Here is a 25,574-nt window from a genome sequence, read left to right as displayed (position 1 = left end):
CTTATGGCAAAAAGGAGCAAAAGTGGGAAAAGAAAGAAAGTTGATGAGAAGGATCTAGTTTGCCTGATAGGTCTTTATCTTTGCTGTGTATTGTTTTTTGGCGACAAAAATGCCAATGGAGTGAACGAGAAATATCTTAGTATCGTTGAAACTTATGATACGGTGCTCAAGGTGTCGTGGCCTGATTTAGTACACGAGCACTTGTTTGAAGAAATTCATATTAATCTTGGTTGTTTGTCAAATGTGAAGGCTTGTGTGCAATACCTACTGGTAAAAAGCTTGTGTGTAGTTTCTTATTCCAGCAGTTTTAGTGTTACGTGATGGATATTTTTGTTCAATCAACTAATTAAAATTTATATGTTGCAGTTATTGTTTGTTGAACACACGCCAGCAGGATTAATTCCAAAAGTTGAGAACTACGAAGAAGATATCCCGAGGATTGGGAGGTGGGATATATACCAGATTTCTGATTACATTTGGAGAACAAACATGACACAGTTTTCGGTAAGAGTTATATGTCAGTTGGTTTAGGTTTTGTAAATTTATGGTAATGTAATTTAGATAAAACTTTGATGTAATCAAAATTGTCATGTGTAGCTATAAGTTACACATTTAAATGTGCTTGTGTAACTTATAGTTACACATGCAAAAGATAACACAAGTGAATGCATTTTATATGTGTAACTATAGGTTACACATTTTATATGTGTAACTATAAAATGTGCTTATTTAACTATAAGTTACATATATAAAATGTGCTTATGTAACTTTAAGTTACACATACAACTGAAAATTTGTATATTTAGAATGTTCAACTGTTTTTGCTATCTCTTTTTAACCTCTCCATCTGGTAATTGCAGCCAACTCCTAGCTTTGTGGCTGAGTTTTCACAGATTGAGAAGCAGCTAGGTATATCAACAGTGGTACCCAGCAAGGACGACCTGCAAAGTTGGCTGAAAGCGCAAACCATTGAGAATGTCCATCTGAAAGAGCAAATGCAAGCAAAGCAAGCAATGTTTAAAGCAGTGTATGCAATTGCCAGAGAAGGGATATCAGAAGGGGACCTTTCAGGAACAACAGAATTCAAGATTCACAATTTTAGGTGCCAAATTATACAAGCAATGGGTATTGATCCTTACAAAGTGACCCAGGAAGAGTTTATGCAACATGAAGATGATGGACACGGAGGTACTGAGCATGAAGAAGAAGAGTTACAGTTAGTTGAGACTGAGCAACAAGGATATGGAAGTACTGAGCATGAAGAAGAAGAGACCGAGAAAGAGACTGAGCAAGAGAAGAGAAAGATGACGCGGAAACTTCCTTCCATGAAGAATGTAAGTAGTTGTTCATTTTTAATATGCTTCTTTAACTTGATAGAGGTACCCAATTAATTGACACTAAGGTCTTTGAACCTTTTTAATTTCATATTTTAGTTGTTCATTTTTAATATGCTTATTTAACTTGATTAGACTTAATAAATGTTGAGTAAACTAATCATATGAATGTGTAATCCCTAGTTACACATGCTATATGCATGTGTAACTTCTGGTTACACTAGTTAGATGCATGTGTAACTCCATGTTACACTAGGTATCCACGCCATATTCATGTGTAACATGAAGTTACACATGTTAGTTATCCAAACCAGTCGATTACACATGATATATATTTTTCTTGAAATTTTATTAAAAAAATTTAAAATCATCATCATCATCCTAATTCTCATTTCAATCCTTGTGCAGTTCCATGTATGAGCCTTGCAGCCGGAAATACACCAATAATTCTGCAAGCTCAAACTGTTGCAGAGGGGCGCAAGGCTCCTCCAAAGAAGAAGCCTACTGGTAAGAAAAAGCGCACTACTGCAGATGTTGTTGATGAGGCGCAGAAGAAAGCTGATGAAGAGACGCATGCTGCTGATGAGGTACGAAAGAAAGATGCAGAAGGTGGTGGTATGGTTGAGCAGCATGAGAAAGCCGCAAGAGATGATGCAGATGTCATTGAAGAGACACCTGCAACTATTGGTGACGGTTTGGTTCCGACTGCTCCAACTCAGCCAACACCTGAAACTTTTGAGGACAGTTTTGCTTCGACACAGTTTGAGGACTCCATGGTGATAACTGCTACAACACAGCAAACACAGCCTGACAATGCTCAGACCTACAGCTTGGTGCAGCTAGAAGATAACCCTACTGATATGACGGATGTTCAAGTGAGTGAAATGCTAGATGAGATTGTCGGCGACATTAACAAAAGTGAACATGAACCTGCAGTGATGGAGAATGCAGAACCTAGCTCAAGTGGTAATCACTCTTCCTTCTGTAACTGCTATTCCGTTTTATTTTTCCTTTATGTTTTGTTTGTAATGGAAGTGTAACTTCAAGTTACACATTGTAAAAGACATGTGTAGCTTGAGGTTACATACAGTACATTATTATTCTGGCTTGAGGTTATCTTCTTAAGTTACATACATGTGCTGATTTTTTAAATTCTGCATATATTTGTTTGCGCAGCTACAACACAGGATAACTTTTTTAGCCTTGGAATAGATAAAACTCCAAGACCTGTAGGAGAGTTACTGAAGGAAGCTGTGAATACAATAAGAGAAAACCAACCAGCATTCATGCAACAACGTGTGCTGAGGAATAGAGAAATTCCAACACAAGATCTGAAGCAGTATAAAAAGAAGCCAAAGAAGATTAAGAAGACTGTCAATGAAGAAAGAATGGCCGCAGTTCCAGAAGTGGAAAAATAAATAATGGACCCCGTACCAGAAGTAGTAGAAGAAAGAATGGATGAGGTTGCTGAAGAAGATGACGGGACAATGAGAAAGGATGTGAAAGGTTCATAAGTTATCGAAAGGATGGAAGGCGAGAACAAGGAGAAAGTGTTTGAATATTTCAATATTCATCCGAAAATGTAAGTAGCTTGACTCCAAGTAGGATTGATTCTGTTATTGATTGTTGTGTTTTACTACTTGATTCTGTTATGTTGATTAATAGTTTACTTCTTTGTAAAATGCAGAGACATTACTTGGATTGAACGCAACGAAGATGGTAGCCACCTGTTTTATATATCTGGAGAACTAATGCTACAGCTTACCAAGAAAGAATCCTAATTGGAGTCAGAATTCATCGACTTCTACATTAGCAGATTGAGGACAAAGATGAACACTAACAGCAAGTATGACAAAGCGATATTCCTGTCGCCAAAAGCATACGTAAGTACTTCGATATATTTAAAATATAATTGCATTTATAATGTGTAGTGTGTGTTGTAAGATTATGATAACATACTCTAGAGTCTTTTTATGTCGGACAACAGTTATAATGTGTAATCTAGGGTTACAAATGCAGTCATAATGTGTAATCTGAAGTTACACAACCATTTATAATGTGTAATCTGAAGTTACACATCCTTATTTTTCCAGTGTAAAACCCAAGGCCCTATGTGTAACTTCTGTTTACATAATCACTTGTTCATTTGTAACTTTTGATTAAAATGTGAGTTTGACATTCCAAATGGTTTTTGCAGGTATCTTACTTGAACGATTACGGAGAATACAAGAGATTTTGGATTCCAAAGCTTGCGAAGGAGTATGTCAAGTACAAGAACGATGCAGTCAGACTTTTCGCCCCAATGTGCAACAACAACACACACTACACACTGTTGGAGTATGAATTGAAGAGCTTTAATCCTTGGTCCTACATGAACTCATCAAGCGTTAAGGAACTCAGGGGTGAACACCTTCTTCAAGCCAAGAAATATGCATTTTCAATTACTACAGAACTGAGACTCTTGTGTCCTTATGCTCTTGGGATGAATGAAAATGCCAAGAATCTCCCTTCGCCCCCAGAAGGTTCAATTCCTGACTGTCTTCCATGTGTATGCACTTACATGAAGATCAGGATGAAGAATACACCACTTGACAAAAAAATTAAGCTCAAGTATGATGCTATGGTGGACTGACAAGCTGAACCGCATGAGAGGAAGCATGCTATACAAGATTATTTCGGATCCATCCAGAGATATGTAAAACAGTCATTAGGATTAGAAAAAATTCTATACTCGTAAATATGTTGTTAGCCACAAGCAGATGTTGGACTTGGAAAATATGTTGTTAGAAACTTTTAAATTTCATCAGTTAGTAGATTTTAGCAGTTCTTGGTTTTGAAAATATTTTTGGATTGAGATTCTTTGAATTAAAAACTTTTATCTTGTTAGAACTTCTACTGTTGTGTGTACAGGTTTCAGAAAGTATGCAACAGGTTAAGTAACTACACATCTTAACTTGATACAGAAGGTGTAACCAGAGTTTACATATGCATTTATCATGTGTAACCTAATGTTACACATGCATTCACAGCAGTGTAACTTCTGGTTACACATCCATATATTTGAGTGTAAACTGAAGTTACACAAGCCATTGATCGGACTTACCCAATAGATAAAAATAAAATAAAGTTACACTAGCATTTATCATGTGTAAGCTAATGTTACACATGCATTCACAGCAGTGTAACTTCTGGTTACACATCCATATTTGAGTGTAAACTAAAGTTACACAAGCATTTGACCACTAATCAGACGTACATAAATAAATCAAAAATAGAGTAAAATGCATTTCAACTGTGAACTGACAAAATATAAAATCTGAATAAAAGATCCTTGCACATAATCAACGTTGCAGAAAAATAAAAACCTTTGGGTCATGAGAACCGAAATGAAGAAAACTAAAAAACATATAATCCAAGACAAATAAGAATCCACACATTAAATCATTACTTGCAGAAATGAACTTTGGTAGGCTAAAGCTAGTGGGGTGTGAACTTCCGAGGATTCCTGCAACCTGCCTTGTTGTGACCTGTTTCCTTGCAATTGCTGCAACGAACTTTCCTCTTCACCTTCTTCTCACCTTTACTTATAATCCTTTTCCCTGGTGGTCTACCTGGTTGCTTCTTCACGGTAGGCGGGTTGACGGTGTCGCCTGGATGATATTCAACAGGCCTGTTGTAGTTGGGAATCGGCTGGATGGCATGCATATAAGTCTTCCTAAAATAGTCGCTTGTAAAATACGGTGAAATGAAATCAATAGCCTCACGTTTAATCTTGCGTATGGATGCAAGAGCATGAGCACAAGGAAAACCATATACGCGCCACCTGGAAGAAAACAAAAATAATCAAAAAATCAGTTAGTTGCACATACAAATCATAAAACACTCAAAATTATCTAGTTACAGGTGCATATACAGGATGTGTATCTTTAAGTTACACTTGCAAAATAGATGTGTAACTACTATTTAGACATGCATATATCTAATGTAACTGGAAGATACACATTCTAAAAAAAAATGAACATACAGAGAGAAGAAAAAGCATAAGAAACCAAACCTTTGACATGTGCAAGTCTGGTGTTCGAGGTCCACCATGTGAGACCTTTCGCTAAAAACTTCAAACACGGTAGGACTAGCAACCAATACTTCCCAAGACAAACCTTCATCATGAAGAGCCACAAGCTTTTCTTCATACTCAGGGGTTAACGGAGTCATCATATTAGCACCAATTTCACGACGCTCCGCCATCAAACACATTATTTTCCTCCTAATCTGAAAAGCAGAAAAAAAACTCATGAATACATAAAGTGACAAAACATGAAATAAAAAGACAACAAAACAGCAAAACACACACTGATGTAGTTTTTAAGTGGTAGTAAAAGTTCGTTCAACTCGGACTTTTAAAGACTCGATTATAGACTTAATACTAAAATAACACTAAAATAAAGAAAATATATTCACAAGATTGTCACGATAACGAGAGATACTAGGACTTCGGATTCCACCAATTCTCATGTTCATGTGGTTCAACTAATTATTCTAGACATTTATAGCTCCAAAGTTAACTTTTTATAGACTCTTCTTCTTTGCCAAGGTGGATTTTTAAAATATTAATTGTAAATCACAAGCATAACGCATCAAAAGTATTAAGACTAAGCATACGTTATCAAACGAAATCACAACTAATTAGTGAAAATCATAAAACAATTAAATCAAGTGCAAAAATTCATACAAGAAATAAGTAAAATTTCCACATGCATGAAAAATAGCTTCCTCCTTTGTCCCAGTATTGGAGTTTAGCTCCTCATGTCGAAAACACACCCAAAAGATAGAAATATGGCTCAAAAGGTGTTTTTATTGAAAAATAATATAGTGCAGCGAGTTTGTAACAGAGATAGTTGTTACAAATCCCATTGTTACAATTGGGTTGCTGTTACAAAGAAAAGATGACTGTCTTTATAAAGTGTGATATATTGTTGGTGTTCTTCTTCCATGCAGCACCTTGATACTCCTCTGCAACTCCGGCTTTGTAACCTCCGTTTCTTACCCCAAACTCTCGACGCCCCTCTGTGACCTCCTCGCAACATATTTATACATAACATGCCGATTAAAACTCGTTTAATCTTCACTCGAAAGTCACGGACTTTTCCTGCCTTTTCTGCTCTCTTTCCATTTTTTACGATTCTAACACGGGTATCTTCCCTGTTTTGATTAAAACTCTTTTAAGTAAATATAGGAGATGATCCTAGACGTCCATATACTCTCTTAATAGTTCACGTATCTTCCCAAGTTATCAGCAGACCCTAAAATGTTTCCACCTCCTCTGTTTTATCGAAAACCAATCAATACCCTTCCCTTTTCGATTCTGATGTATATACCCCTCCTGTTTTGTCGTAACAGGTTGTTACTACTCCAAATCAACGAAGAAACCCGACATAAACTTGCCCTAGTCTCGCCTGAAATTCCCATGAAAGTCCATGGGCCTGTTTTGCATCATCTCGATGATCCAGCCAATTCTGATCGATGAGAAGACATATACCATCCCTGTTTAGCCCAAACAGGCCCGTTAAAAGTAATTCTGGTGATTGAATCTCCCTGGAACACGTTTAATAATCGAACCCTAATTCTGTACGTGAAGAACAATTTTCCCGCCAAAAACCATAAAACTTGATTCATCTCTTGCCGATTATCCAGCCAATTCTGGGCGAAACTAAGACCATTACCAGCCCTGTTTAGTCTTTAGGAATAAACCCATTTGATTTCAGCCATTGAATCTCCCTAGAACAGCTTCAATTCTTCAACCCTAATTTGGTGCCTATTTTCCCTCCAAAATTCAAAATTCAAATGAAGAAGATGACCTTCCCCTTATCTATTTGAGGGGTCCGAATAGCAAGTGTCCTCCGGGGGTGCCCCACGCAACTTTTCGAGCCGATTTTTCCAAAAATGTTTATTGGCCAAAAATACCTACACACACACTAAAACACCATAATAAGTACAAAAATGAGCACTTTCAATATATAGAATCGAGACAAATTAGACACAAAAATGTGTCTATCACACACACACTCAATTAGCCTGATGAAGAAGAGCATATGCAGGCATCTTCTTGTGAACCAGAACCCAGCTATTGACTGATTCTGCTAGAGTACTAGATGTTCGTCCATACCGACAACCTTTGAAATAGGCATTCACATATGCTTCAGGTGGGATTGTCTCGATGTAATTAGACACCCAATCGCAGTTCAAGTCTCTAATCTTATGTACGGCTTTCGCATGGTTTTCAGGTGAGACTGCGTATGTCGCCTCTCGGAAATGGTCCATCACAAGCGAGTACCTAGGATCTGTTGCATTGATGGGCATATTTTTCGTCAAATGATAGTAGCAGAAGCTGTGGAACCCATCTGGATAAACAAGTGGAACACCCTGCAAGAGTCCTTCATGGCGATCTGAAAGGAAGGTGATTGGCCTCCCATCACCAACAACTTCAGTCAAATTCCTTAAAAACCACTCCCAGTTGTTGATCGTCTCAGAATCGACTAGTGCAAAAGCAAGGGGGAAAAATCCTACAAAAAAAATTGTGCAGAATCGAAAGAATAATAAGTTTCACACAAACAGAAAACAATGTGTAAATACAAGTTACACATGCTAAAACAAATATGTAACCTAAGGTTACATATTCCATTTTCTTAGTTACACACCGAGTAAAGTAATGTGTAACTGAGAGTTACACATGTGTAACTCTCAGTTATTTGTCAACTGAAGTTGTTCAAAAAAAAAATACCTTTACCACCATTGATCCCAGTAGCTGCCATCAAGCAACCTTTGAATGTACCAGTAAGGAAAGTAGTATCCAAGTATACCATTGGACGACAAAACCGGTACCCCCTGATGCATGCAGCAATTGCGATGAAAATCCGTTGGAACTGTTTATTTCCACGTTCAAACTTTATCACACTACCAGGGTTGGTTTCCCTTATAGCATCAATATACCATACCAAGTGCGAGTAGGACTTGACATCGTCGCCATAAATCGTCTCATAAACCTTTTCCCTAGCATTATATGCCTGATAGTACTCCGTGTTAATCCCATAGTTGTTCTGGAAATCAGCAACAATTTGCTTGGGCTTCTTGTGAGGATTTTTACGAACTTCTTCCTTAATCAAACTAGACGAGAAGCTGGTGGAGTAAGTTTGGTTTAAGTTGCGCCCACCAGCACCAAAAATGTGCTCATGGTTATAAGACGTGACCTGAAGAGGTTCATACAAAATATAAACAATTCAACCAAAACACAATATGGTGCAAAAAACATCATGTGTAAAACAAAGTTACACATACTGTAACAAAATATATACTAAGCATTAGATGACAGAACACGAAAAACCTACCTGAAACATTTCGTTCCTTTCATCGATAGAAGCTGCATGGAATTTCCAGCCGCATTTTTCATATGCACAGTTAGCTGTAAACCTAGAACGCTCATTGTGAGTTACAATCATTTGGAAACCAGTGCGAAGACGATACTTGGTGAAAGCAACCCTGACTTGCGTAACTCCTTCAACAAACACATGACCAATTTCACCAAGAACCTTGGCCCAACCATCCGATAACAAAGGTTTCGCAGGCTTGCTTTTATCTTCCAAATACATTGCAACAGTAAGATTGTTTCTGGACGAAGACGTACTACTAGACCCATTAGAAATAGAAGAATCTGCCCTAAAGCTGGAGGAAGAGGCCACACGAGGAACATTTTGCAAGAAAATATCAACACTGGTCTTATGTTTACTATTTGTGATGGATATAAGAGCTTGCAATGAAAAATCACAGTCAAGCGGAAAATCTTTCCCACTTTCTCGGAAGAAGAAAGTAATACCAAATGGAGTAAACTGCTTCCATTCCCTGCAAACTTGTTCCTTAAACTCTTCAAGTTTGATATCAGTATTAACACGCAGGGTAATAAAATCTGAAGAGTAGCGAACAACATCAATGCAACTAAAAGCAGCGCAACTAACAGGATCCATGACAACCTGAAAAATATCAAACACACAATAACAATATCAAAATTTTAAAACGAACGCAATTCACTCGGGGGCGTTTCCCTCTCGTGAGAAGTATATTCTATGCGGCAAGCTAAATATGAGTAAAAGATACAGATGATACAACTATTTACACATAAACCTGTTACAGGACATATATATGTAACTTCAACTTACACATGCTTAAAATACAACAGGATATACATGTGTAAGCTAAAATTACACATTCTACAACTAAAAAACATCTTCTTCTTCCTCACACATGCTTAAAATACAAACAGGATATATATGTGTAAACTAAAATTACACATGCTGCAACTAAAAAACATCTGCACCTTCCTTACACATGCTTAAAAATACAACATGATATGTATGTGTAACCTAAAGTTACACATACTATAACAAAAAAACAGCATGTCTAACAAATCAAATTGAAGTTGTTCTACTGAAACAAAATTGTTTCTTCATACTCCTCTCAGTATCAACAAAAATTAACAGATCGGACATGCAAGAAGAACAAATAATTCAATTTTTTTTTGAAAACAGATCTGAAATCAAAAACAAAATAAAACTCTTACCTAGATTGATTGTTTTCTTACTTCTGAAACAATGTTCTTACTATTCCTCTTCTCGGTATCAACTAAACCTGTGTAAGCATCAACAAAAACATACTCAGTATCAAAACCAAATAAAAAAAGTGAAAAAACTAGATCGCAATTCCCTTGTAACAATCAAAATCAATTGAATTGAAAACTAGATCGAAATCACAATTCGTACCTACGTTGATTTCTCTATTCCAAACTGTCTTCTTCTTCTTCTCAGACTCAATAAAATCGAAACAAAACAAAAATCCAAAAATCATTAGATGATAGAAATCAAACAATCAATCAGAAAAAGTAATGAATCAAACCTATTCGATACAAACAGAAGATAAAATTGATACAAACCTATTTGTTGTTCTTCAATGCATCGTCTCAAACTCGTCAGATCTGAAATCCACTGAATAACATCAATAAATTGAGAAAAAGCAACAATGAATCCTTGTTCTTCGTCTCCTCTTCAACACAGCAACAGACTAACGAACTCTTGTTCTTCAATGCAACAATTTCGTGTGAAGAAAAAACCTAATTCTGTTTCTGAAGAAAAAATCAACGAGAGCAGAGAGAATAGAGAGCTGAAAACTAATTTGATTTGATTTTCTGTTTCTGTTACCGTATAAAACAGCTTTAAATACTGGAGGGTAATTATGGTATTTTCACAATAATACTGGAGGGTAATTATGGAAAATTCAAAACCAGGCCCCATAAAAAAAAGTTCTGGACCTAGAAATATCAAAAATGGAAAGTGTGGAGTTGATAGTGGAGGATCCATTTAGTGGGGCTTGTATATGTTGAACCCATATAGTAGGGGTTCTAGTATTTTTCACTTTTAACAAAGATTATTATTGTTCTATTGTAGGTTTCCATTTTTGTATTCAGAAAATCATCAGAGTTCCAAACATCTTAGGTAATTCAACTGTCTTATGTAATTCAATTGTATTTTTAAATTTGGATTGTTGTATTCAATTGATTTTTTTTGGGGTTTCTGGACTTTGATGATTCCTGTCTAGGAATTCTGTAAATGAGTGATTGCTACAAAATTAGGTACTAAATCAACATCTCTTTTTTTTATGCATATTAGATTGATCTGCCCCGCATCTTGGTAATACATGTTTCAAATTATAATGTTGGATGCCAAAAGGGAATTACCCAGGCAAGGAAACCTCATAAGCAATCATCAAATGGAAGCGGCATTTACCAAAATGGCCGAAATTTCATGTTTTATGATTCTAACATCCTGACTATTTGTTTCCAATTTTGTGCAGCCCATACTATTTCATTGTTTTCAAATGGGTTCCCCCTTCCCTGATTGTCAACAACCCTTCCAAGCCAAGTATTTTGTACTTGGTGGTGCTGCCGCTGCTGCTGCTATTGGTGCTACTGCTGATTATTGGTGGTCGATGTCTATGGAAATTTCATATGGTTTAATTCCTGAGGTTCTCAATATTAACAGGGTAAAAACTAGGCATATAATTGTATTTAATCCTAAAATAACAGTTTCATGTTCTTTGAAATCCTACATTACATTCCTTCTGAAATTAATCATGCACAATATTGCGATGGTTCGTTGCAGGTAATATTATTCCATTTTTTTTGAGGAGAAGGAGATCATAGATTATATGCAATCATCACTTTGGTGAGTAAAATTTTTAGTGGGCATTTTATATGACAAGCCAGTTGTGGCTCACTCAGTTTGTCTGAAAAGTGGTGCAGGTAAACCATATATCTACAAGTATTGATCTTTTGACTCATTCTAATTATTGGCATTAAGATCATGTCTCACAAGTAGAGGAATGTGTATCTGTGATGAAACAGGTAACCAAACTCAGCCATGTATCTATTTCCAAAGGCTATGTCCCCTATCAGTGAAAGTAAAACTAGAAATCCTCATCCCATGTATGCTACTATGTTTTATACGACTAAACCCATTTACCAATTTGCATACTTTTCTTTTTATGGTAAACAGAAATACAGTTTGATCTCAATATATTTGTTATTCTACTATTTTTCTGTCTTAATTTCATGGTTTCTTCTAATTGGTATTTATACCTTTCTCAAGACTACCCAGCCGCTTCTATCTTAATTGGAATATGTACCATTCTTATTTGTTATAGTAATATTCTTAAATTTGTATTTGATTTTCGCTTGGATTCCCTTGAAACTCACAGTACAATGGTTTGGGATGATGGAGATGGCTGACATCTATACTAAATCGACACTCGGAATTAAGCGTTGAAGGACTAAGTAAGTTACACATTGTATTTCAAGCATATTTCTTCACACTGCACTTTTGATCGTGTCTCAAATTCCTTCCAAATGTAGTTCAAAAATGGTCCATTGAGGACCATCGTATACTTTAGCTTTAATAGTTGTCAAATTTAACCACATCCATAGGTGCAACATTTAGTCATTGCTTAGGATATTTACTTTAAGTACCACATTTGTTGTAAAAGTGACTGCTTGGACACGTCTGCGTTAAGCACCAATGGATGGCATAACTGTAGCGTGTCCAACTGATCGAGTGGGAAAGTTGTATATTTGATTCATGATAGGTTCACTCCCCCGTAATTCTTTGAATTTCTGACCAGTTCTTAATCTTTATTGATAACATGCCTAGCTAATCTACATTCCCTAAGCGCCACTTGGTTCATTTCTTAGTTAGAACTTCTTTGAAAACTACCTAACCTACTAATCACTATGATGCTTATTCAAAAGTTAACCACCAATACAAACACACTTATACCCTTTTGATCATTTAAGTGATTTTATGTTGTAAATAGCAAGAATTCTTAACAGTTAAATGATAACTTGGTAAAAAAAAAGAGCGTTGTATGGTTATTTATATTTTAAGAAGCTTATGTGATGTGATTTATCCGGATAACAAACCATGACTATTTAGTCATTCAAAATCTAATTTGGGTTCACTGTGACATGCTCAATAAATATTCTCACATTTTTCTTTTTTTATCGAGTGCACTACTTGAAGTTCATTCATTCTTATTAACTAACTTAATTCAATTGCGAATAGTACGTACTACGTATAGAGGTGTTCGAAGTCCAACGGTAATATCATATGATTTGCATACTTTGAAGTCCAGAAGTTCACTTTGCACCGCCACTTTTACACATTTATAAAGATGAATTGTTTCGGTCGACTTCGAGTTCAGGAACCCTTGCTTCTTAAGTGTTTATAAGTGGAATAGGTTTCCACATAAAATAATTGGAGTACTTTGGATTTGTCCGCAGGTTACCAGTAGGGAAAACTGAAAATGCAACAAACCACTACCAGATATGCTCAAACATCGTAAAATTATAATGTTGTCTTATTTTATCTCTTATGGTTGCAAAACTTGATTGTATGACATCCCTGCTATGAGTGATGGCGAGACTGTTAATGTTGATATCTTTACCATTTGAGATCACTTTCTTTGCTCAAAAGAGGCAACATTAATTGTATTGCCAGCAATCATATTAGAAATGTTGTGTAAGATGAGGTATTATGGGCAAACAACAACCAGTGGGATGTGCAGGCTCCCCATCGTATCATCATCCAGCATGGGAAATTGAAAAGCAGCAAGCCACTACCAGGTATACTCCAACATTTTTACTGTCTGAAACATTGCAAAATTATAATGCAGGGTTATTGTATATTTGTACGTCTCTGTGGTCACTAAATTTGATTGCTGAAAATGAGGCGTCGATTACCAAAACCATGATATAAATTTTTGACTATGTTGGCAGGAGTTCAATCTTGCAGTTGTCGGTCTTTAATATGTAGTAGTTAGTTTCAGATGGTAGTGTTACAAAAAATGTGGAGATGATAGTAAAATGCATGACAGCATTCAATGTTAAGCCTTGTGTTTAAATGATCGTTGCCATTGTACGTTTAATATTTGTGCTGAGTCTGCAATATCAATAAACTGCAAAACCTATTGGACAAATGATAATTTGAGAGGTCGGGAAAAGAAGCTGAAGCAGAGGTGAGTGTTACACAACCTAACATGGATCGTATAGGTGATTTGGATTATCCCATTGATAATATTAATAGTATCAGGTGTTCTGACCACCGTATTGGTAAACATAATTAGACATTGTCTTCAAAAAATACGTTGCAACAAAATAATTGTTTCACAGTTGTCCCTGTTAGTCTTTGTATAACCATTAGAAAATCCAATCTAATTCTGGCACTAGGGTTTGGGTGTTTGTACCCCAAACTTTAACTTACCTTGAAATCACTATTTTGAGAAAAAACTTATTGGTACGAGGTTTTCATATGTAGTAACCAAAAACATTAAATTTCTATCACTTTACTTTTTGCTGCAAGGATTATTATCCGCACTAACCTTGACTATTTGATTGAAGTTTTTCAATAACTGTGGGACCAGTTATAATTGATTAGTTTACCATCTAATCATATATGTTCAAGTTGATTTTCATATACTTTTTCCTTCAAATTCGTTTAATCTCCACTTTTTGATGGAGATCAATGTCTTGAACACTAAAAACGATAGTAAAGTGATGCATAAATGAATGTATGTAACTAAGACTTCAATGTTAGTTTTCCTAAGATGACTTACTTTCCACTTTTACAAATCATGATTGCATCAGGAGTTTCTATTTCATTTTTGACGTGAAAATTCAACCATGAAGCAGCTTGCAGGACTTCTTTAGGGCTTGGAAGTTGAAATTTCCTGTGAAGCAGACGAAATCCAGGTTGGTCAGAGTCCAAGTTCGAGGATTTGGCGACTACTCTATTTGCTTTGCGCAGTATGATACTCTCGACTATCACCTTTATATATAGATAAGATAGGCTATGCAGTCTTCTTACCATGAAGGTATGAAGTACAATTGCATTTTCCATCATGTTACCAAGAGACCTTGACAGTTATAAGTGGTAGTACTGAGGTTGTGTGCGTTTTTTTTTTTTGGCTTTGATGATTTCCTAGGCAATTGGAAGTATATTTTGGTTCCTCATTTATGCTATTACAGTCTATAATTTCAGGGAGAATTTTTCAGATGGAAGAGTGTTGTTTGTACAAACCGTCATATCAAATCACCGTCAACCTTTAAAGCACACTCATTTCTTTCCATCCACATGGTGATTAAAGCAGACATGTTTCCGCCAGACCAAGATTGCCAACATTTCATTCTTGAGGTAATAAGACATATGTACAGGAGACACTTCGAAAGTTTACCTAGAACCTGTAATGCTGCCGTAACATTTCTCCTCTAACACAAGTGACTTCAGTAGTTGTTCTTTTCTTTGGATAATTGAAGATTTTGGGGCAAAGTGATTGTAGTTCGTCTTAAAAAGTTAAAGATTTTATACTTATATGTGTCCCAAAGTTTAAATGGTAATTGACGAATAGTCGTCGTCGGACTTATATGTGTATTCTTAATTGTAATGTTGTTATTAATACATAAATTTGAATGTGTAAATTTTGTAATTTATGTGTTCGTATGAGTATGAGTATTATCCAATTGTAGCCAGAGTCAAGTAAACTGAAAATAAGTTAAATATCTTGAACACCAACCAAACAAAACTTTGAATAGTCACCACAATTCGGAGTAACAATCCAAAGCGGCCCAGATCATGCACTAGTATACTACGAAAATAGATTTTCTTTGTTCAAAAGAAATACCTGGTAACGCATCCATGATGATAAACAAATAGGATCAGAACCATGCTAATCTTCAAGGAATAATCCATAACCAATCTTAAACGAAGAAAAAAAAATCGGCATTGGTTGGTAGAGTCGTGCATGATAACGTATTGGAGTAACAATTAGAGAAGGAAAATAATTTCTTATTGATAAAAAGGCATACTATATTACATACACATAATGTTCTTTATATAATGTAAGGGAAAACCTAGTCATCTAATGGACCGCACATCCATAGGCCCTATAACATAAACGAGATAGTATATTTTTTTAGTTAACTGCGTTGCCTGCATATACAGCACACAACATTTTCTTGTCTTGTGTTTATTTTTCCTTCTAAACAGTTTCAAGGACTTTCATCTCGTCGCACTCGATATGGACCTTCTGGAGCTGCAGTTGGCAAGTCCATTTGGTTGCCAGTGAAGCTGCTGGCAAGTCCATTTGGTTGCCAGTGAAGCTGCCCTCCCTATCGGATCTTCCGCATTGACCTCTCCGCTGGATTATATTGCCTACTGTTGTTGTGGCCAATGCCCCCAGGAGAGTGCAGGGTTATTTTGGTCACTACGAAAAGCGAGTAAACTCACACGTCAAAATCAGACAGCTGCTCTCTATCATTTTCTTTCTCTCTTTTTATTCTAAAATAAATAATCCACTTTTCTATTTCTTTCCTTTTTCTCTCCCCGCGTTTTTTCCATTTTCACTCACTTTTTCAGTAGAAATTTGCAGGAGGGAGAGAAAAAAAGATCGTGAGTCGTGACCCTCTCTCTCTCTCTCTCTCTCTCTCTCTCTCTCTCTGTTTCTATGTGGTGTGGTTGACAGCTATCTAGGGTTTTCTTCTTCTCTCACAGGTCGTTGAAAAAACCCCAAAACTAACCAATTATTTTCCCCTTCAAGGAATCAAATTTGAAGTTGTTCAATCAACTCCAGATTATCAATCAACATACTTTGATTTTGAAGAAATTAATGTCTGGGTTTTGATTCTCGACAAGATCATTACCCCAAGGAACTTAATTTTGTCATTTTCTACTCATTTCAAGGTTAGGGTTTTCTTCAACTCATCTGATACTTAATTAACTGTAAACTAATTAAAACTGTGTTTTTTGAATGCGATTGTGATAGATTTGTATTTTGAATGGGTTATGATTACAGATCTGAAGAAAGGGTTCTAAAAGAGAAAATGTGGTTGTTGTTCAAGTATAATAGATAGATTAGAATGAGCAAATCATCGGAAGTTATTACTACAACAGATATGAGATCTCCTTTAGTTCCTCTTGCTACTTTGATAGGACGTGAATTAAGAGGTGATAAAGTTGGTAAACCTTCAATTAGATGTGGACAGGCTGGTCTGGCTAAGAAAGGTGAAGATTATTTTTTGATTAAACCAGATTGTCAAAGGATCCCTGGGAACCCATCCACTTCTTTTTCCGTCTATGCGGTATACTACTACTTTTTGGCCTTCATTCTTGTTTTTGTTTTTCTTGTTATTGAAATGCTTACTTTTGATCAAATAGAAATGGGCTTTCATGAATTTTGATTTATGTAAGTAAATTTTGTGTGTGGTTAGATCTTTGATGGGCATAATGGAATATCTGCTGCTATATTTGTGAAAGAAAATTTGTTAAACCACGTTATGAGTGCGATACCTCAAGAATTGGGTAGAGAAGAGTGGCTTAAAGCACTTCCTCGGGCACTAGTTGCTGGTTTTGTCAAGTCTGATATGGAATTTCAGCGGAAAGGTAATTAGTAGTTACATCAACCTTTTGTGGTTCTCATGTATTTTAGTTTCCGGGTTCTAATATTGGGTGTGATTGAAGGAGAAACTTCTGGAACAACGGTTACTTTTGTTGTAATTGATGGATGGACTGTGACGGCCGCATGTGTTGGGGATTCTAGATGTGTATTGGATACACAAGGGGGCGTGGTTTCAGATTTGACTGTTGATCATCGATTGGAAGAGAATGTTGAAGAGAGGGAGCGCGTTACAGCCAGTGGGGGTGAAGTTGGTAGGCTTAATGTGTTTGGAGGTACCGAGGTGAGGGAAAAGTGACCCGGGTGATTTCACTTTACACTTATTTATCTAGCTTGAAGATTCTTGATTGCTTTTTTTCTGGCATTAGAGATAAACATGTTCGAAGGTTACGCAGTATGTTGTATCTTCTGCTAATCGTTGCTGATTTACCATATTCACAGGTTGGACCACTCCGTTGCTGGCCTGGTGGATTATGCCTTTCAAGGTCGATTGGTGATATGGACGTGGGAGAATATATTGTCCCAATACCGCATGTTAAGCAAGTGAAGGTGAGTGCCATGGCTTAAGCCTAGACATCTATTTTTATTGTTAATTAACCAATTAGCCTTTTTTTCTTATTCACGTGATCTAGTTCTCAAGTCATCGTCTGTATGTGCAGCTATCGAAAGCTGGAGGACGATTAATAATTGCATCAGATGGTATTTGGGATGCTTTGTCGTCTGAGATGGCTGCACAGTCTTGCCGGGGTTTACCTGCAGAGCTTGCCGCAAAGATGGTTGTGAAGGTGAAATCTAACTTCAGGGTGAATATATGTTTCCTATTGTCAATCTTCCCTTCCTCTTGACTGTTTGTTTTCTTGGTGGTTCCAGGAAGCTCTGAGGTCAAGGGGACTGAAAGATGACACCACATGCCTAGTTGTTGACATCATTCCTCCACCTGAAAATTCTGTTGCACCCCCAAAACCTAAAAAGAAGCCAAATGTGATTAGTTCCATTATATTTGGGAAGAAATCTCAGAATTCCATCAATAAACCGACGAATAAGCTCTCTGCTGTTGGAGTTGTTGAGGAGCTTTTTGAGGAGGGTTCTGCGATGCTCTCAGAAAGGTATGTTTATCGTTCTTAATGATAAAAATTTATAATGCGGTTTGTCTTTCGTGGGTGTGAAGAATATATACATGGAAGTTTTTTCTAGTATATGTCTCTTTTAATAAATTTATTGCATCTAGTTAGTCTTTAATATGGTTACAAGGAAGAACAAAATTTTCCACTATTTTCTCTTCAATTTGCGGTAGTGGAGTTACAAAGATTTTGTTGAATATGGATACATTTCAAGTATTGATATTTGCAACATCTCTGAGTATTTCTAGTAGGTTTTGAGATGAATTTGACTGTGCTTGGTTCTGAACCACTTTGAACTTGCGGGTCTCTGTGGCTTGAACTTTTCTGTAGTGGAAGCTTTCTGGGAGCTTGGTAGTCTTTTCTAGTTTTGGAAAAGATGTATAGATTTTCCGTCAGAGAGCATCTAAAAAGTATTTATGCCCGGAGGATCTGAAAATGCAGCTAGCTTGAGTATGAATGCAAAGGAACTGTGAAACCCTCTAAGTTAACGCTGTTTGAGCAAGAAACTTGCGACGTTTTTTAATTAACTATCTAACAGCAGAATTGTAAGATAAACCTCTCTCCGATTATGTGAAAGATGAAAAGGAAAGGGTGTCTTTTCTCAAGGGGATAATGCAAATAAACTTTGTTGACAAGACTAGAACTTAACGAAAACAGTGAAGCTCCATAATGAAATGCTACACTGGTTGCTGAAGGAATTTGATCCTTAGCAAATTTTTGCAAAAGATTGTAAGATGAATAGTAGACCTCAGATATTTGTATCTTTCCGGGTTTCCACTTCTGTAGGTGTTTTCAGGTGCACCGTATTTCTAGTGAACAACCATTTTTGCTTTATGTTTTCTTTACACCGGGTTCATGATTTGTTCAGTGACATGGATAAGTTTTCACTAATTCATATTCTTCTTGTCTTTCAAGTTTTAGTTATACGCTTTTCCTCGAGAAGGGTAGCAGATTAAAGAAACTGTTCCTATCTTCTTTTAGTAAACTGAACTTTGTGAAGCACATTTTTTTATTTGCTTCTATCTGCTGTATATGCTACAAGTGCTTGACTTAGAGGCTTGGAGCTTCAAATGTTAATGGTCGAACTATATATTTCATGCTTTCTGTAACTGCAAAAGATGAATGCTAATTATTTACATTCCTTTCGGCTACCAAGTAACATTACCTTTCCGGAAACTGCAGGTTGGGCAAGGATTTCCCCTGGAAGTCAAACTCTGGCTTATTAAGGTGTGCGGTGTGTCAAGTGGATCAAACCCCTAGTGAGGGTATTACTGTGAATTCTGGACCATTTTTTTCTGCCGCATCTAGCCCTTGGGAAGGCCCGTTTCTATGCACAAACTGCCGGAAGAAAAAGGACGCCATGGAAGGGAAACGACCAAGTCAATCTACTGCTGTGATGACCACTTAGCAAAATTTCTGATAAATAATATATTCATTTCATCTATTTTTTCCCTCCGGCAGTGTGAGCAAGTTTGTTTTCATTTCCGGGTGCTAATTGATGCGTGTAAGAAGAAAAGGAAGAGGTTGTGTTGATAGACTAGTTTTTTTTTCCTTTTTGGTGGGGGGGTCTGTGAAGTTTGCTTTAGTCCGTTTTTTCGGTGTTCTACCTATCAAAGAAAGAAGAAAAGAGACCAAAAACTCTGTCTCTAATGTATTTGTTGATCTTTGGATTGCTAACAGCTTGAATTTGTAAGTAACATTAATGACACATTGATGATATCCTTAGTGTAGAATACCTCTTTTTCTTGATTTCATTTGGGCCTATGGTTCGTCCACACCTATTGTGGAAGGTAAGTTGTCATTTGGAAATTGTTTTTGATTTTTCTTCCCTAGTTCTCCTTTCGTTGTTGAATATACATGTATGAGGTTTAGCATAAGCCTTCCGAAGAGTTTTTTCTATCTGTTATCCATCGACTTTTTTTCTCTCTTCTTTTTCCTGAACTCATCGTATAACCCATAGACTCCACATGGAAAGATATTTTTTTAGATTAAAACGAGGTTCCAGATTCCACATGTGGTCACCAGAAAATTTTGCACTCAAGATGACAATTGACATCAAACACCAAGAATTGATGATCCAATTGTCCTGCTGTGATTTTCATCAGAGGTACTGGATTATTCCACAGGAGCAACTCTGGGTTCGATCCTCACAAGGGGTTCCTTCTCGATCTTGGGTTCTCCTTCCTGCATGGTTCTGGGAAAAATCTTGGGGTTTGCTCACTCGAACTCAATTCGCCTGCGTAATTTCCAGTCAAAATACCTCTCCATCTTCCTTTTGTCTTCAGCAGCATCTGAGCTTTCATCACTGGAATTCACTTCTTCAATGGGATACTCAAAGCCTGCATCAGAACCTCCTTCAGAATCACTTTCTGTGGCGCTACCATGTCTTGGACCTCTCTGATGTCTCTTAGCCCTCTCTTCACCTTTCCTGTCAGACCTTGCAAAGTGATGTGGTAACCACAGAGCAAATAGTGCATCAATCCTCTCCTAATCTCTTTTCTTTCTCTCCTCTTCTTCCCTCAACCGCTGAGCCTCAGCACTTGCACGATGATTTATTTCACCTTGAACCTCATCTCTCAATCGCATCAATTCTTCCATTGGGAGTGAAAGAGCTTGAGTTTTTGCTAACTGGTATTGATCGTAATATGAAGCAACGTCCGGAATTGGATTACTGGAACTCGCCATATCTAGAACTTCTATATCTAAATTTTTCCTTTTCTGGAAATTTTGTTAATGGCTATGCTAATCTCCTCCAAAACACCCCTTTTAAAGGCAAAATTTTGATCATTAACTTCCATTTATGGCTATTGGTAATCAGTCTCGTCGCTTGGTTACTCACTCCCCTTCAAAGCCATGCGTACTCCATCCAACTTCCTCATCATAATTACCCTACAAATCCCTATTTTCAACACCTAACCTCTTCATTACCCATAAATTCCCATGTAACCGCCTTCAAGAAGGTGCATTGGTAGGTCATCTAATTCTCACAAAGTATTTTGAGGTATTATTAAAATTTTGTGTTTTATGCAGACTAGAAGAATGCAGCATCAGTTGAGAGGAATCATTGCGGATTGGGGCATGTCTGCCAGATGGGTTACTAGCACTAAAACCAAATCTACGTCACCTATCGAACCACAACAATCCCTTCTAATCCACCAACTACAACATTACTTTTCCCTCCACTCCCATATTTACTCCCCTTTCTACATCTCTACTACCACTATTACGTTTGGCAGTTTATACTACTATACCCACGTCTATCAAACAAAAGACAACCTCATTAAATATCCAACAACCTCATGCTACGTCAAGCCATACCACCCTCCTCTACCCCAGGAAATCCAGCATGTATTATTGGTTTGTCCTTACTTGAATTTATTTTCATAATACTCACGTGAATATCTCAAATCTGATGGGGCCCATAAAGCAAGGATACGAAAGTGACATCCCATATGACGAACCTCTCCCCCAAAACTATCTTTGCAGTACAACAACAACTACCTTACACCAAATTTCTCCTGAAATCTTTCCAGTTAATAGTCAACAGTCTTCTCATTCCCCTTTTAAGGTTCAAATACATAAAAAAATAAACCCCTCTTGCCTTCGCTTCATTCATATTGTCTGTGATCAATATCAGTACAGTACCAACAAGAGATTTCTTTCTCTACAACTGTAGTTTATATTAGTTACATGGAACACTGATCTAAATCAAACCAAATTCATATATATCCATTTCTCTTACCTAATGGAAATCCCAAACTCAACAGAGAACACTCAAAACTTGGACCAAGATATTCAAACCCTTTCTGCTCAAATGGCTGAGACATTAACCTTACCATCCACCCTTGCCAAACCAGTTTTCATTGATAAGAAAGTTGTTCAAGCGGAATCTGATAGTAACTGGAAATGGTGTATGGTGGGATACTTATGCTGTGAAACACTAGTTCCTACATCCTCAATCAGGTTCTACATATGCAATAATTGGCCTTTAGCTCAACCTCCTACTATCACCACATTCAGTGGTTTGCGTAACAAAGTTCTCATTCGTTTCTTAGATGAAGATGATTTTAACAGAATCAAGTCTCAGAGACCATGGTTTTTTTGTGGTTATCTAATGGTGTTAAAAGTGGTTCCAACTGAAGTATGGACAACAAATCATCAACTCCATTTTGATGAAGAAATAATGTGGTTTATTTTATGCAACATTGCAAATGAGCGTACATAATTTGAAGATCTCCAGAAACTTACTTTCAAAATGGGTGAATATATTGAAGCTCAAGATCCGTTTGGCAAACACCCTCTAAAGAAGAATGTTAAGGTGTGTCTCAGGATTCCAGTACAGAAAGCTTTACCAGTGGGCATTCCTCTCTTTACTAGTGGTAGAACTCAACTATTTCTAATTGAATGTAGATACATTAAGGTTCCAAGATATTTCTGCACTTCATGCCGTGTTCTCGACCATAAAGATCAGAATACCCAGCTCGGAAACTAAAGAAGAAAAAAATCAAAGAAATTGCAGCCTCTAGCAGCAAGTATGTTCTCCCTGTTTTCTCAAGACTAATGATGCCTTCTCCAATGGTAACCAAGCAAATAGATTCATCCTCCACTGCTATGAAGGATACCATCATGCAACAAGCTGAAGCTGTACCAGAAACTCCAATTGATTCTCCTGCTATCAAAATATGCAATAAAGGAAAAGCTAAGGATATTGAACAGATAATGGAGAATACTACTCAAAAGGGTTTGTCAAACACTTTTCAGATGGGTCCATTTGTAAACAGATCCACAACTCTGAAGATTTTCGATGTAGGTCCTGTTCAACATCAATCGACTCAATTGGAGAACGACCTTCCAATTATTTTCAAACAAGTTACCACTCAAAATTTTACTGTTGAAGCTTCTATTTCTGGTTCCGAGCCAACTCCTAGTGGACCGATTCGCACTACCAATTCATCAAGAAGATTCAAGAATGTTGCAGTCCCAAATACCAACCCGATGGTCACTAGAGGAGCTCTAAATTATACTGAACATGATGCTCTAGATAATCTTAAAAGGAAGATTAACCCCAGAGCTGATTTGAGGAAACGTACAAGAGCTAACTCTAGTCTGGATAGTATTGGGGTTATTCCTGAAGAAAATGCCACTAATGATCCTGATTATGCTCAACTGTCCCCTCCGATTACTGAATTGGGGGATTTACCTACTATTGATCTCTCTACCTGTTCTTTCAACACCCAACCAGTGATTAACTCTTACGGTAGCTATAATGTACCTGCTGATAACTCCCCAAGCAACAATGGTGTCCGCAATAATTCTCTTTTCAATGCTTCTACTTCTAGTCTCGATTCATCCCAAAATACTTCTCAAAGTGGTGATGATACCAGTGCCTCTCTTGGTGGTGGATCTGAATCTACCACTCAGGTAAACCATCCTCACCCAACCCCTTTAATTGATATTGCAAATACTATTATAAACCATTCCCATGTCAATAATATCAATCTGATTTCCTGGAACATTAGAGGTTTTGGAAAAAAAAATCTGCTAACAAAGAACTTAGTCTACTTTGAAAGAATGTCAACCCTGATATCATTTTTCTCTCTGAAACTAAAATGAACAAAGATATGGCTGCTAGAAAGTTAAGAAATATGGGATTCCCTTGTACTTTTAACATCCCTAGTGTTGGTATAAGTGGTGGTCTTTCTCTTGCTTGGAAGAAGGAAATTCATCTCAACATTTTTTCATCCAGTATGAGGAGTATCTATGTTACATCTACTGACATCATCCATACTAAGACCTGCCATATTTATTTCATGTATGGTGAACCCAATAGTATTTTAAGACAATCCTTTTGGAACAACAGTGTCAACAGACTAATGCTCCCTTAGATGAACCTGTTTTCTTTATAGGAGATTTTAATGCTCTATTGGGAACTGAAGATAAAAATGGTGGCCTAGAAGTTGATGATCCTGATTTTGAAAATTCTAGAAATTTCTGTTCTGTCTTTAATCTGCATGATCCTGGCTTCTCTGGACCTAGGTTTACTTGGTCCAACATGCAACAAGGTCCTGATTTAATTCTTGAAAGACTAGATAGATGTCTTATAAACCAAACTGCTGAAGATCTTTGTCCTAAACTTTGTGTCAAAAATATTCCCAAGGACTTCTCTGATCATTGCAAAATGCATATAGGTTTTAATTATGAGGATATCTGTATGCCTAGACCTTTTCACTTTATGGCTATGTGGATAGAGTATCCTACCTGCGGAGATATTATTGCCAATTCTTGGTTTGTCAATGTGGTAGGCTCCCCTGCCTACAAGCTCAAAGCTAAACTGTTAAGTGCTAATAAAGGTCTTAGAGATTGGAATAAGTCTTCTTTTGGTAATATTCAAACCAATATATCTGCCATTAGGAAAGATTTAGCTGATCTCCAACTCTCTAACCCAACTGATACCAGTAATACTTCAGACTCAAAGCTAGACTTGAGTACCTTTACAAATTAGAAGAGTTATATTAGAAAGATAAATATAGGAAGGTTTGGCTCTTGGAAGGTGACATAAATTCACCCTATTTCCATAAAGTAACTCTCTTTAGAAGAAAAATAAATTCCATTAGCTGGATTAAGAACTCCTTGAATATTATTCTAACTGATAGAGATAGTAGGAAATTCTTACATGGATTATTTCAAAAGCCTTTATTTCTCCCATCCTCAGCAATTTCAGGATGAAATTCTTGCTGACCTTCCAGTTAAATTTTCTGATGAGGATAACACATTCTTAAATATGCTTCTTACAACAGAGAAAATTAAGAATGATGTGTTCCAAATGGGGGGAAAAAAGACCTCTGGTCCTGATGGCTTTACATGCCTTTTTTTTATCAAAAGCACCGGGGCATTGTGGGAGATGTTGTCATTGATATGACACAAACCTGCTTTAGAACAACAAATATTTCTAAGTTATTTAACCATACCAATATTTCTCTTATCCCCAAAGTCCCTCTTGCTGAGCTGGTCACTCAATACAGACCTATAGGGCTCTGTAACTTCATTTATAAAATTCTTTCAAAAACTCTGGCCAATA

The 25,574-nt window shown here is 36.8% G+C and overlaps 1 protein-coding gene and 1 long non-coding RNA gene across 2 annotated transcripts; both read left to right on the top strand.

Annotated features, from left to right (window-relative positions):
- The first annotated feature begins 11,247 nt into the window (after positions 1–11,247).
- LOC113361645 lies at positions 11,248–13,539 on the top strand. Its single transcript, XR_003365245.1, has 3 exons — positions 11,248–11,417; positions 11,537–12,207; positions 13,210–13,539. It is a non-coding gene; the product is annotated as an uncharacterized LOC113361645 (long non-coding RNA).
- A 2,756-nt stretch (positions 13,540–16,295) lies between these two features.
- Positions 16,296–20,250, top strand: LOC113357415 (probable protein phosphatase 2C 5). The gene is made up of 8 exons (XM_026600794.1): positions 16,296–16,663; positions 16,776–17,061; positions 17,191–17,362; positions 17,441–17,658; positions 17,817–17,924; positions 18,035–18,160; positions 18,246–18,481; positions 19,679–20,250. Exons 2-8 carry the CDS (start codon positions 16,840–16,842, stop codon positions 19,902–19,904), a joined length of 1,308 nt encoding a protein of 435 aa, XP_026456579.1. The 5' UTR covers positions 16,296–16,663; positions 16,776–16,839; the 3' UTR covers positions 19,905–20,250.
- The last annotated feature ends 5,324 nt before the right edge of the window (positions 20,251–25,574 follow it).

Source organism: Papaver somniferum, chromosome 3 (genome assembly GCF_003573695.1).
Source record: "Papaver somniferum cultivar HN1 chromosome 3, ASM357369v1, whole genome shotgun sequence".
NCBI lineage: Eukaryota > Viridiplantae > Streptophyta > Magnoliopsida > Ranunculales > Papaveraceae > Papaver > Papaver somniferum.
The sequence above is the reverse complement of the archived record's forward strand: the minus strand, read 5'-3'. Positions and strand labels throughout refer to the sequence as shown.

Coding starts and splice junctions, on each gene's coding strand:
- LOC113357415 (XM_026600794.1), top strand. CDS start 16,840: ATGAGCAAATCATCGGAAGTTATTACTACAACAGATATGAGATCTCCT. Junction 17,062..17,190: donor CTTCTTTTTCCGTCTATGCG/GTATACTACTAC, acceptor GTGTGTGGTTAG/ATCTTTGATGGGCATAATGG. Junction 17,925..18,034: donor CGCATGTTAAGCAAGTGAAG/GTGAGTGCCATG, acceptor CTGTATGTGCAG/CTATCGAAAGCTGGAGGACG.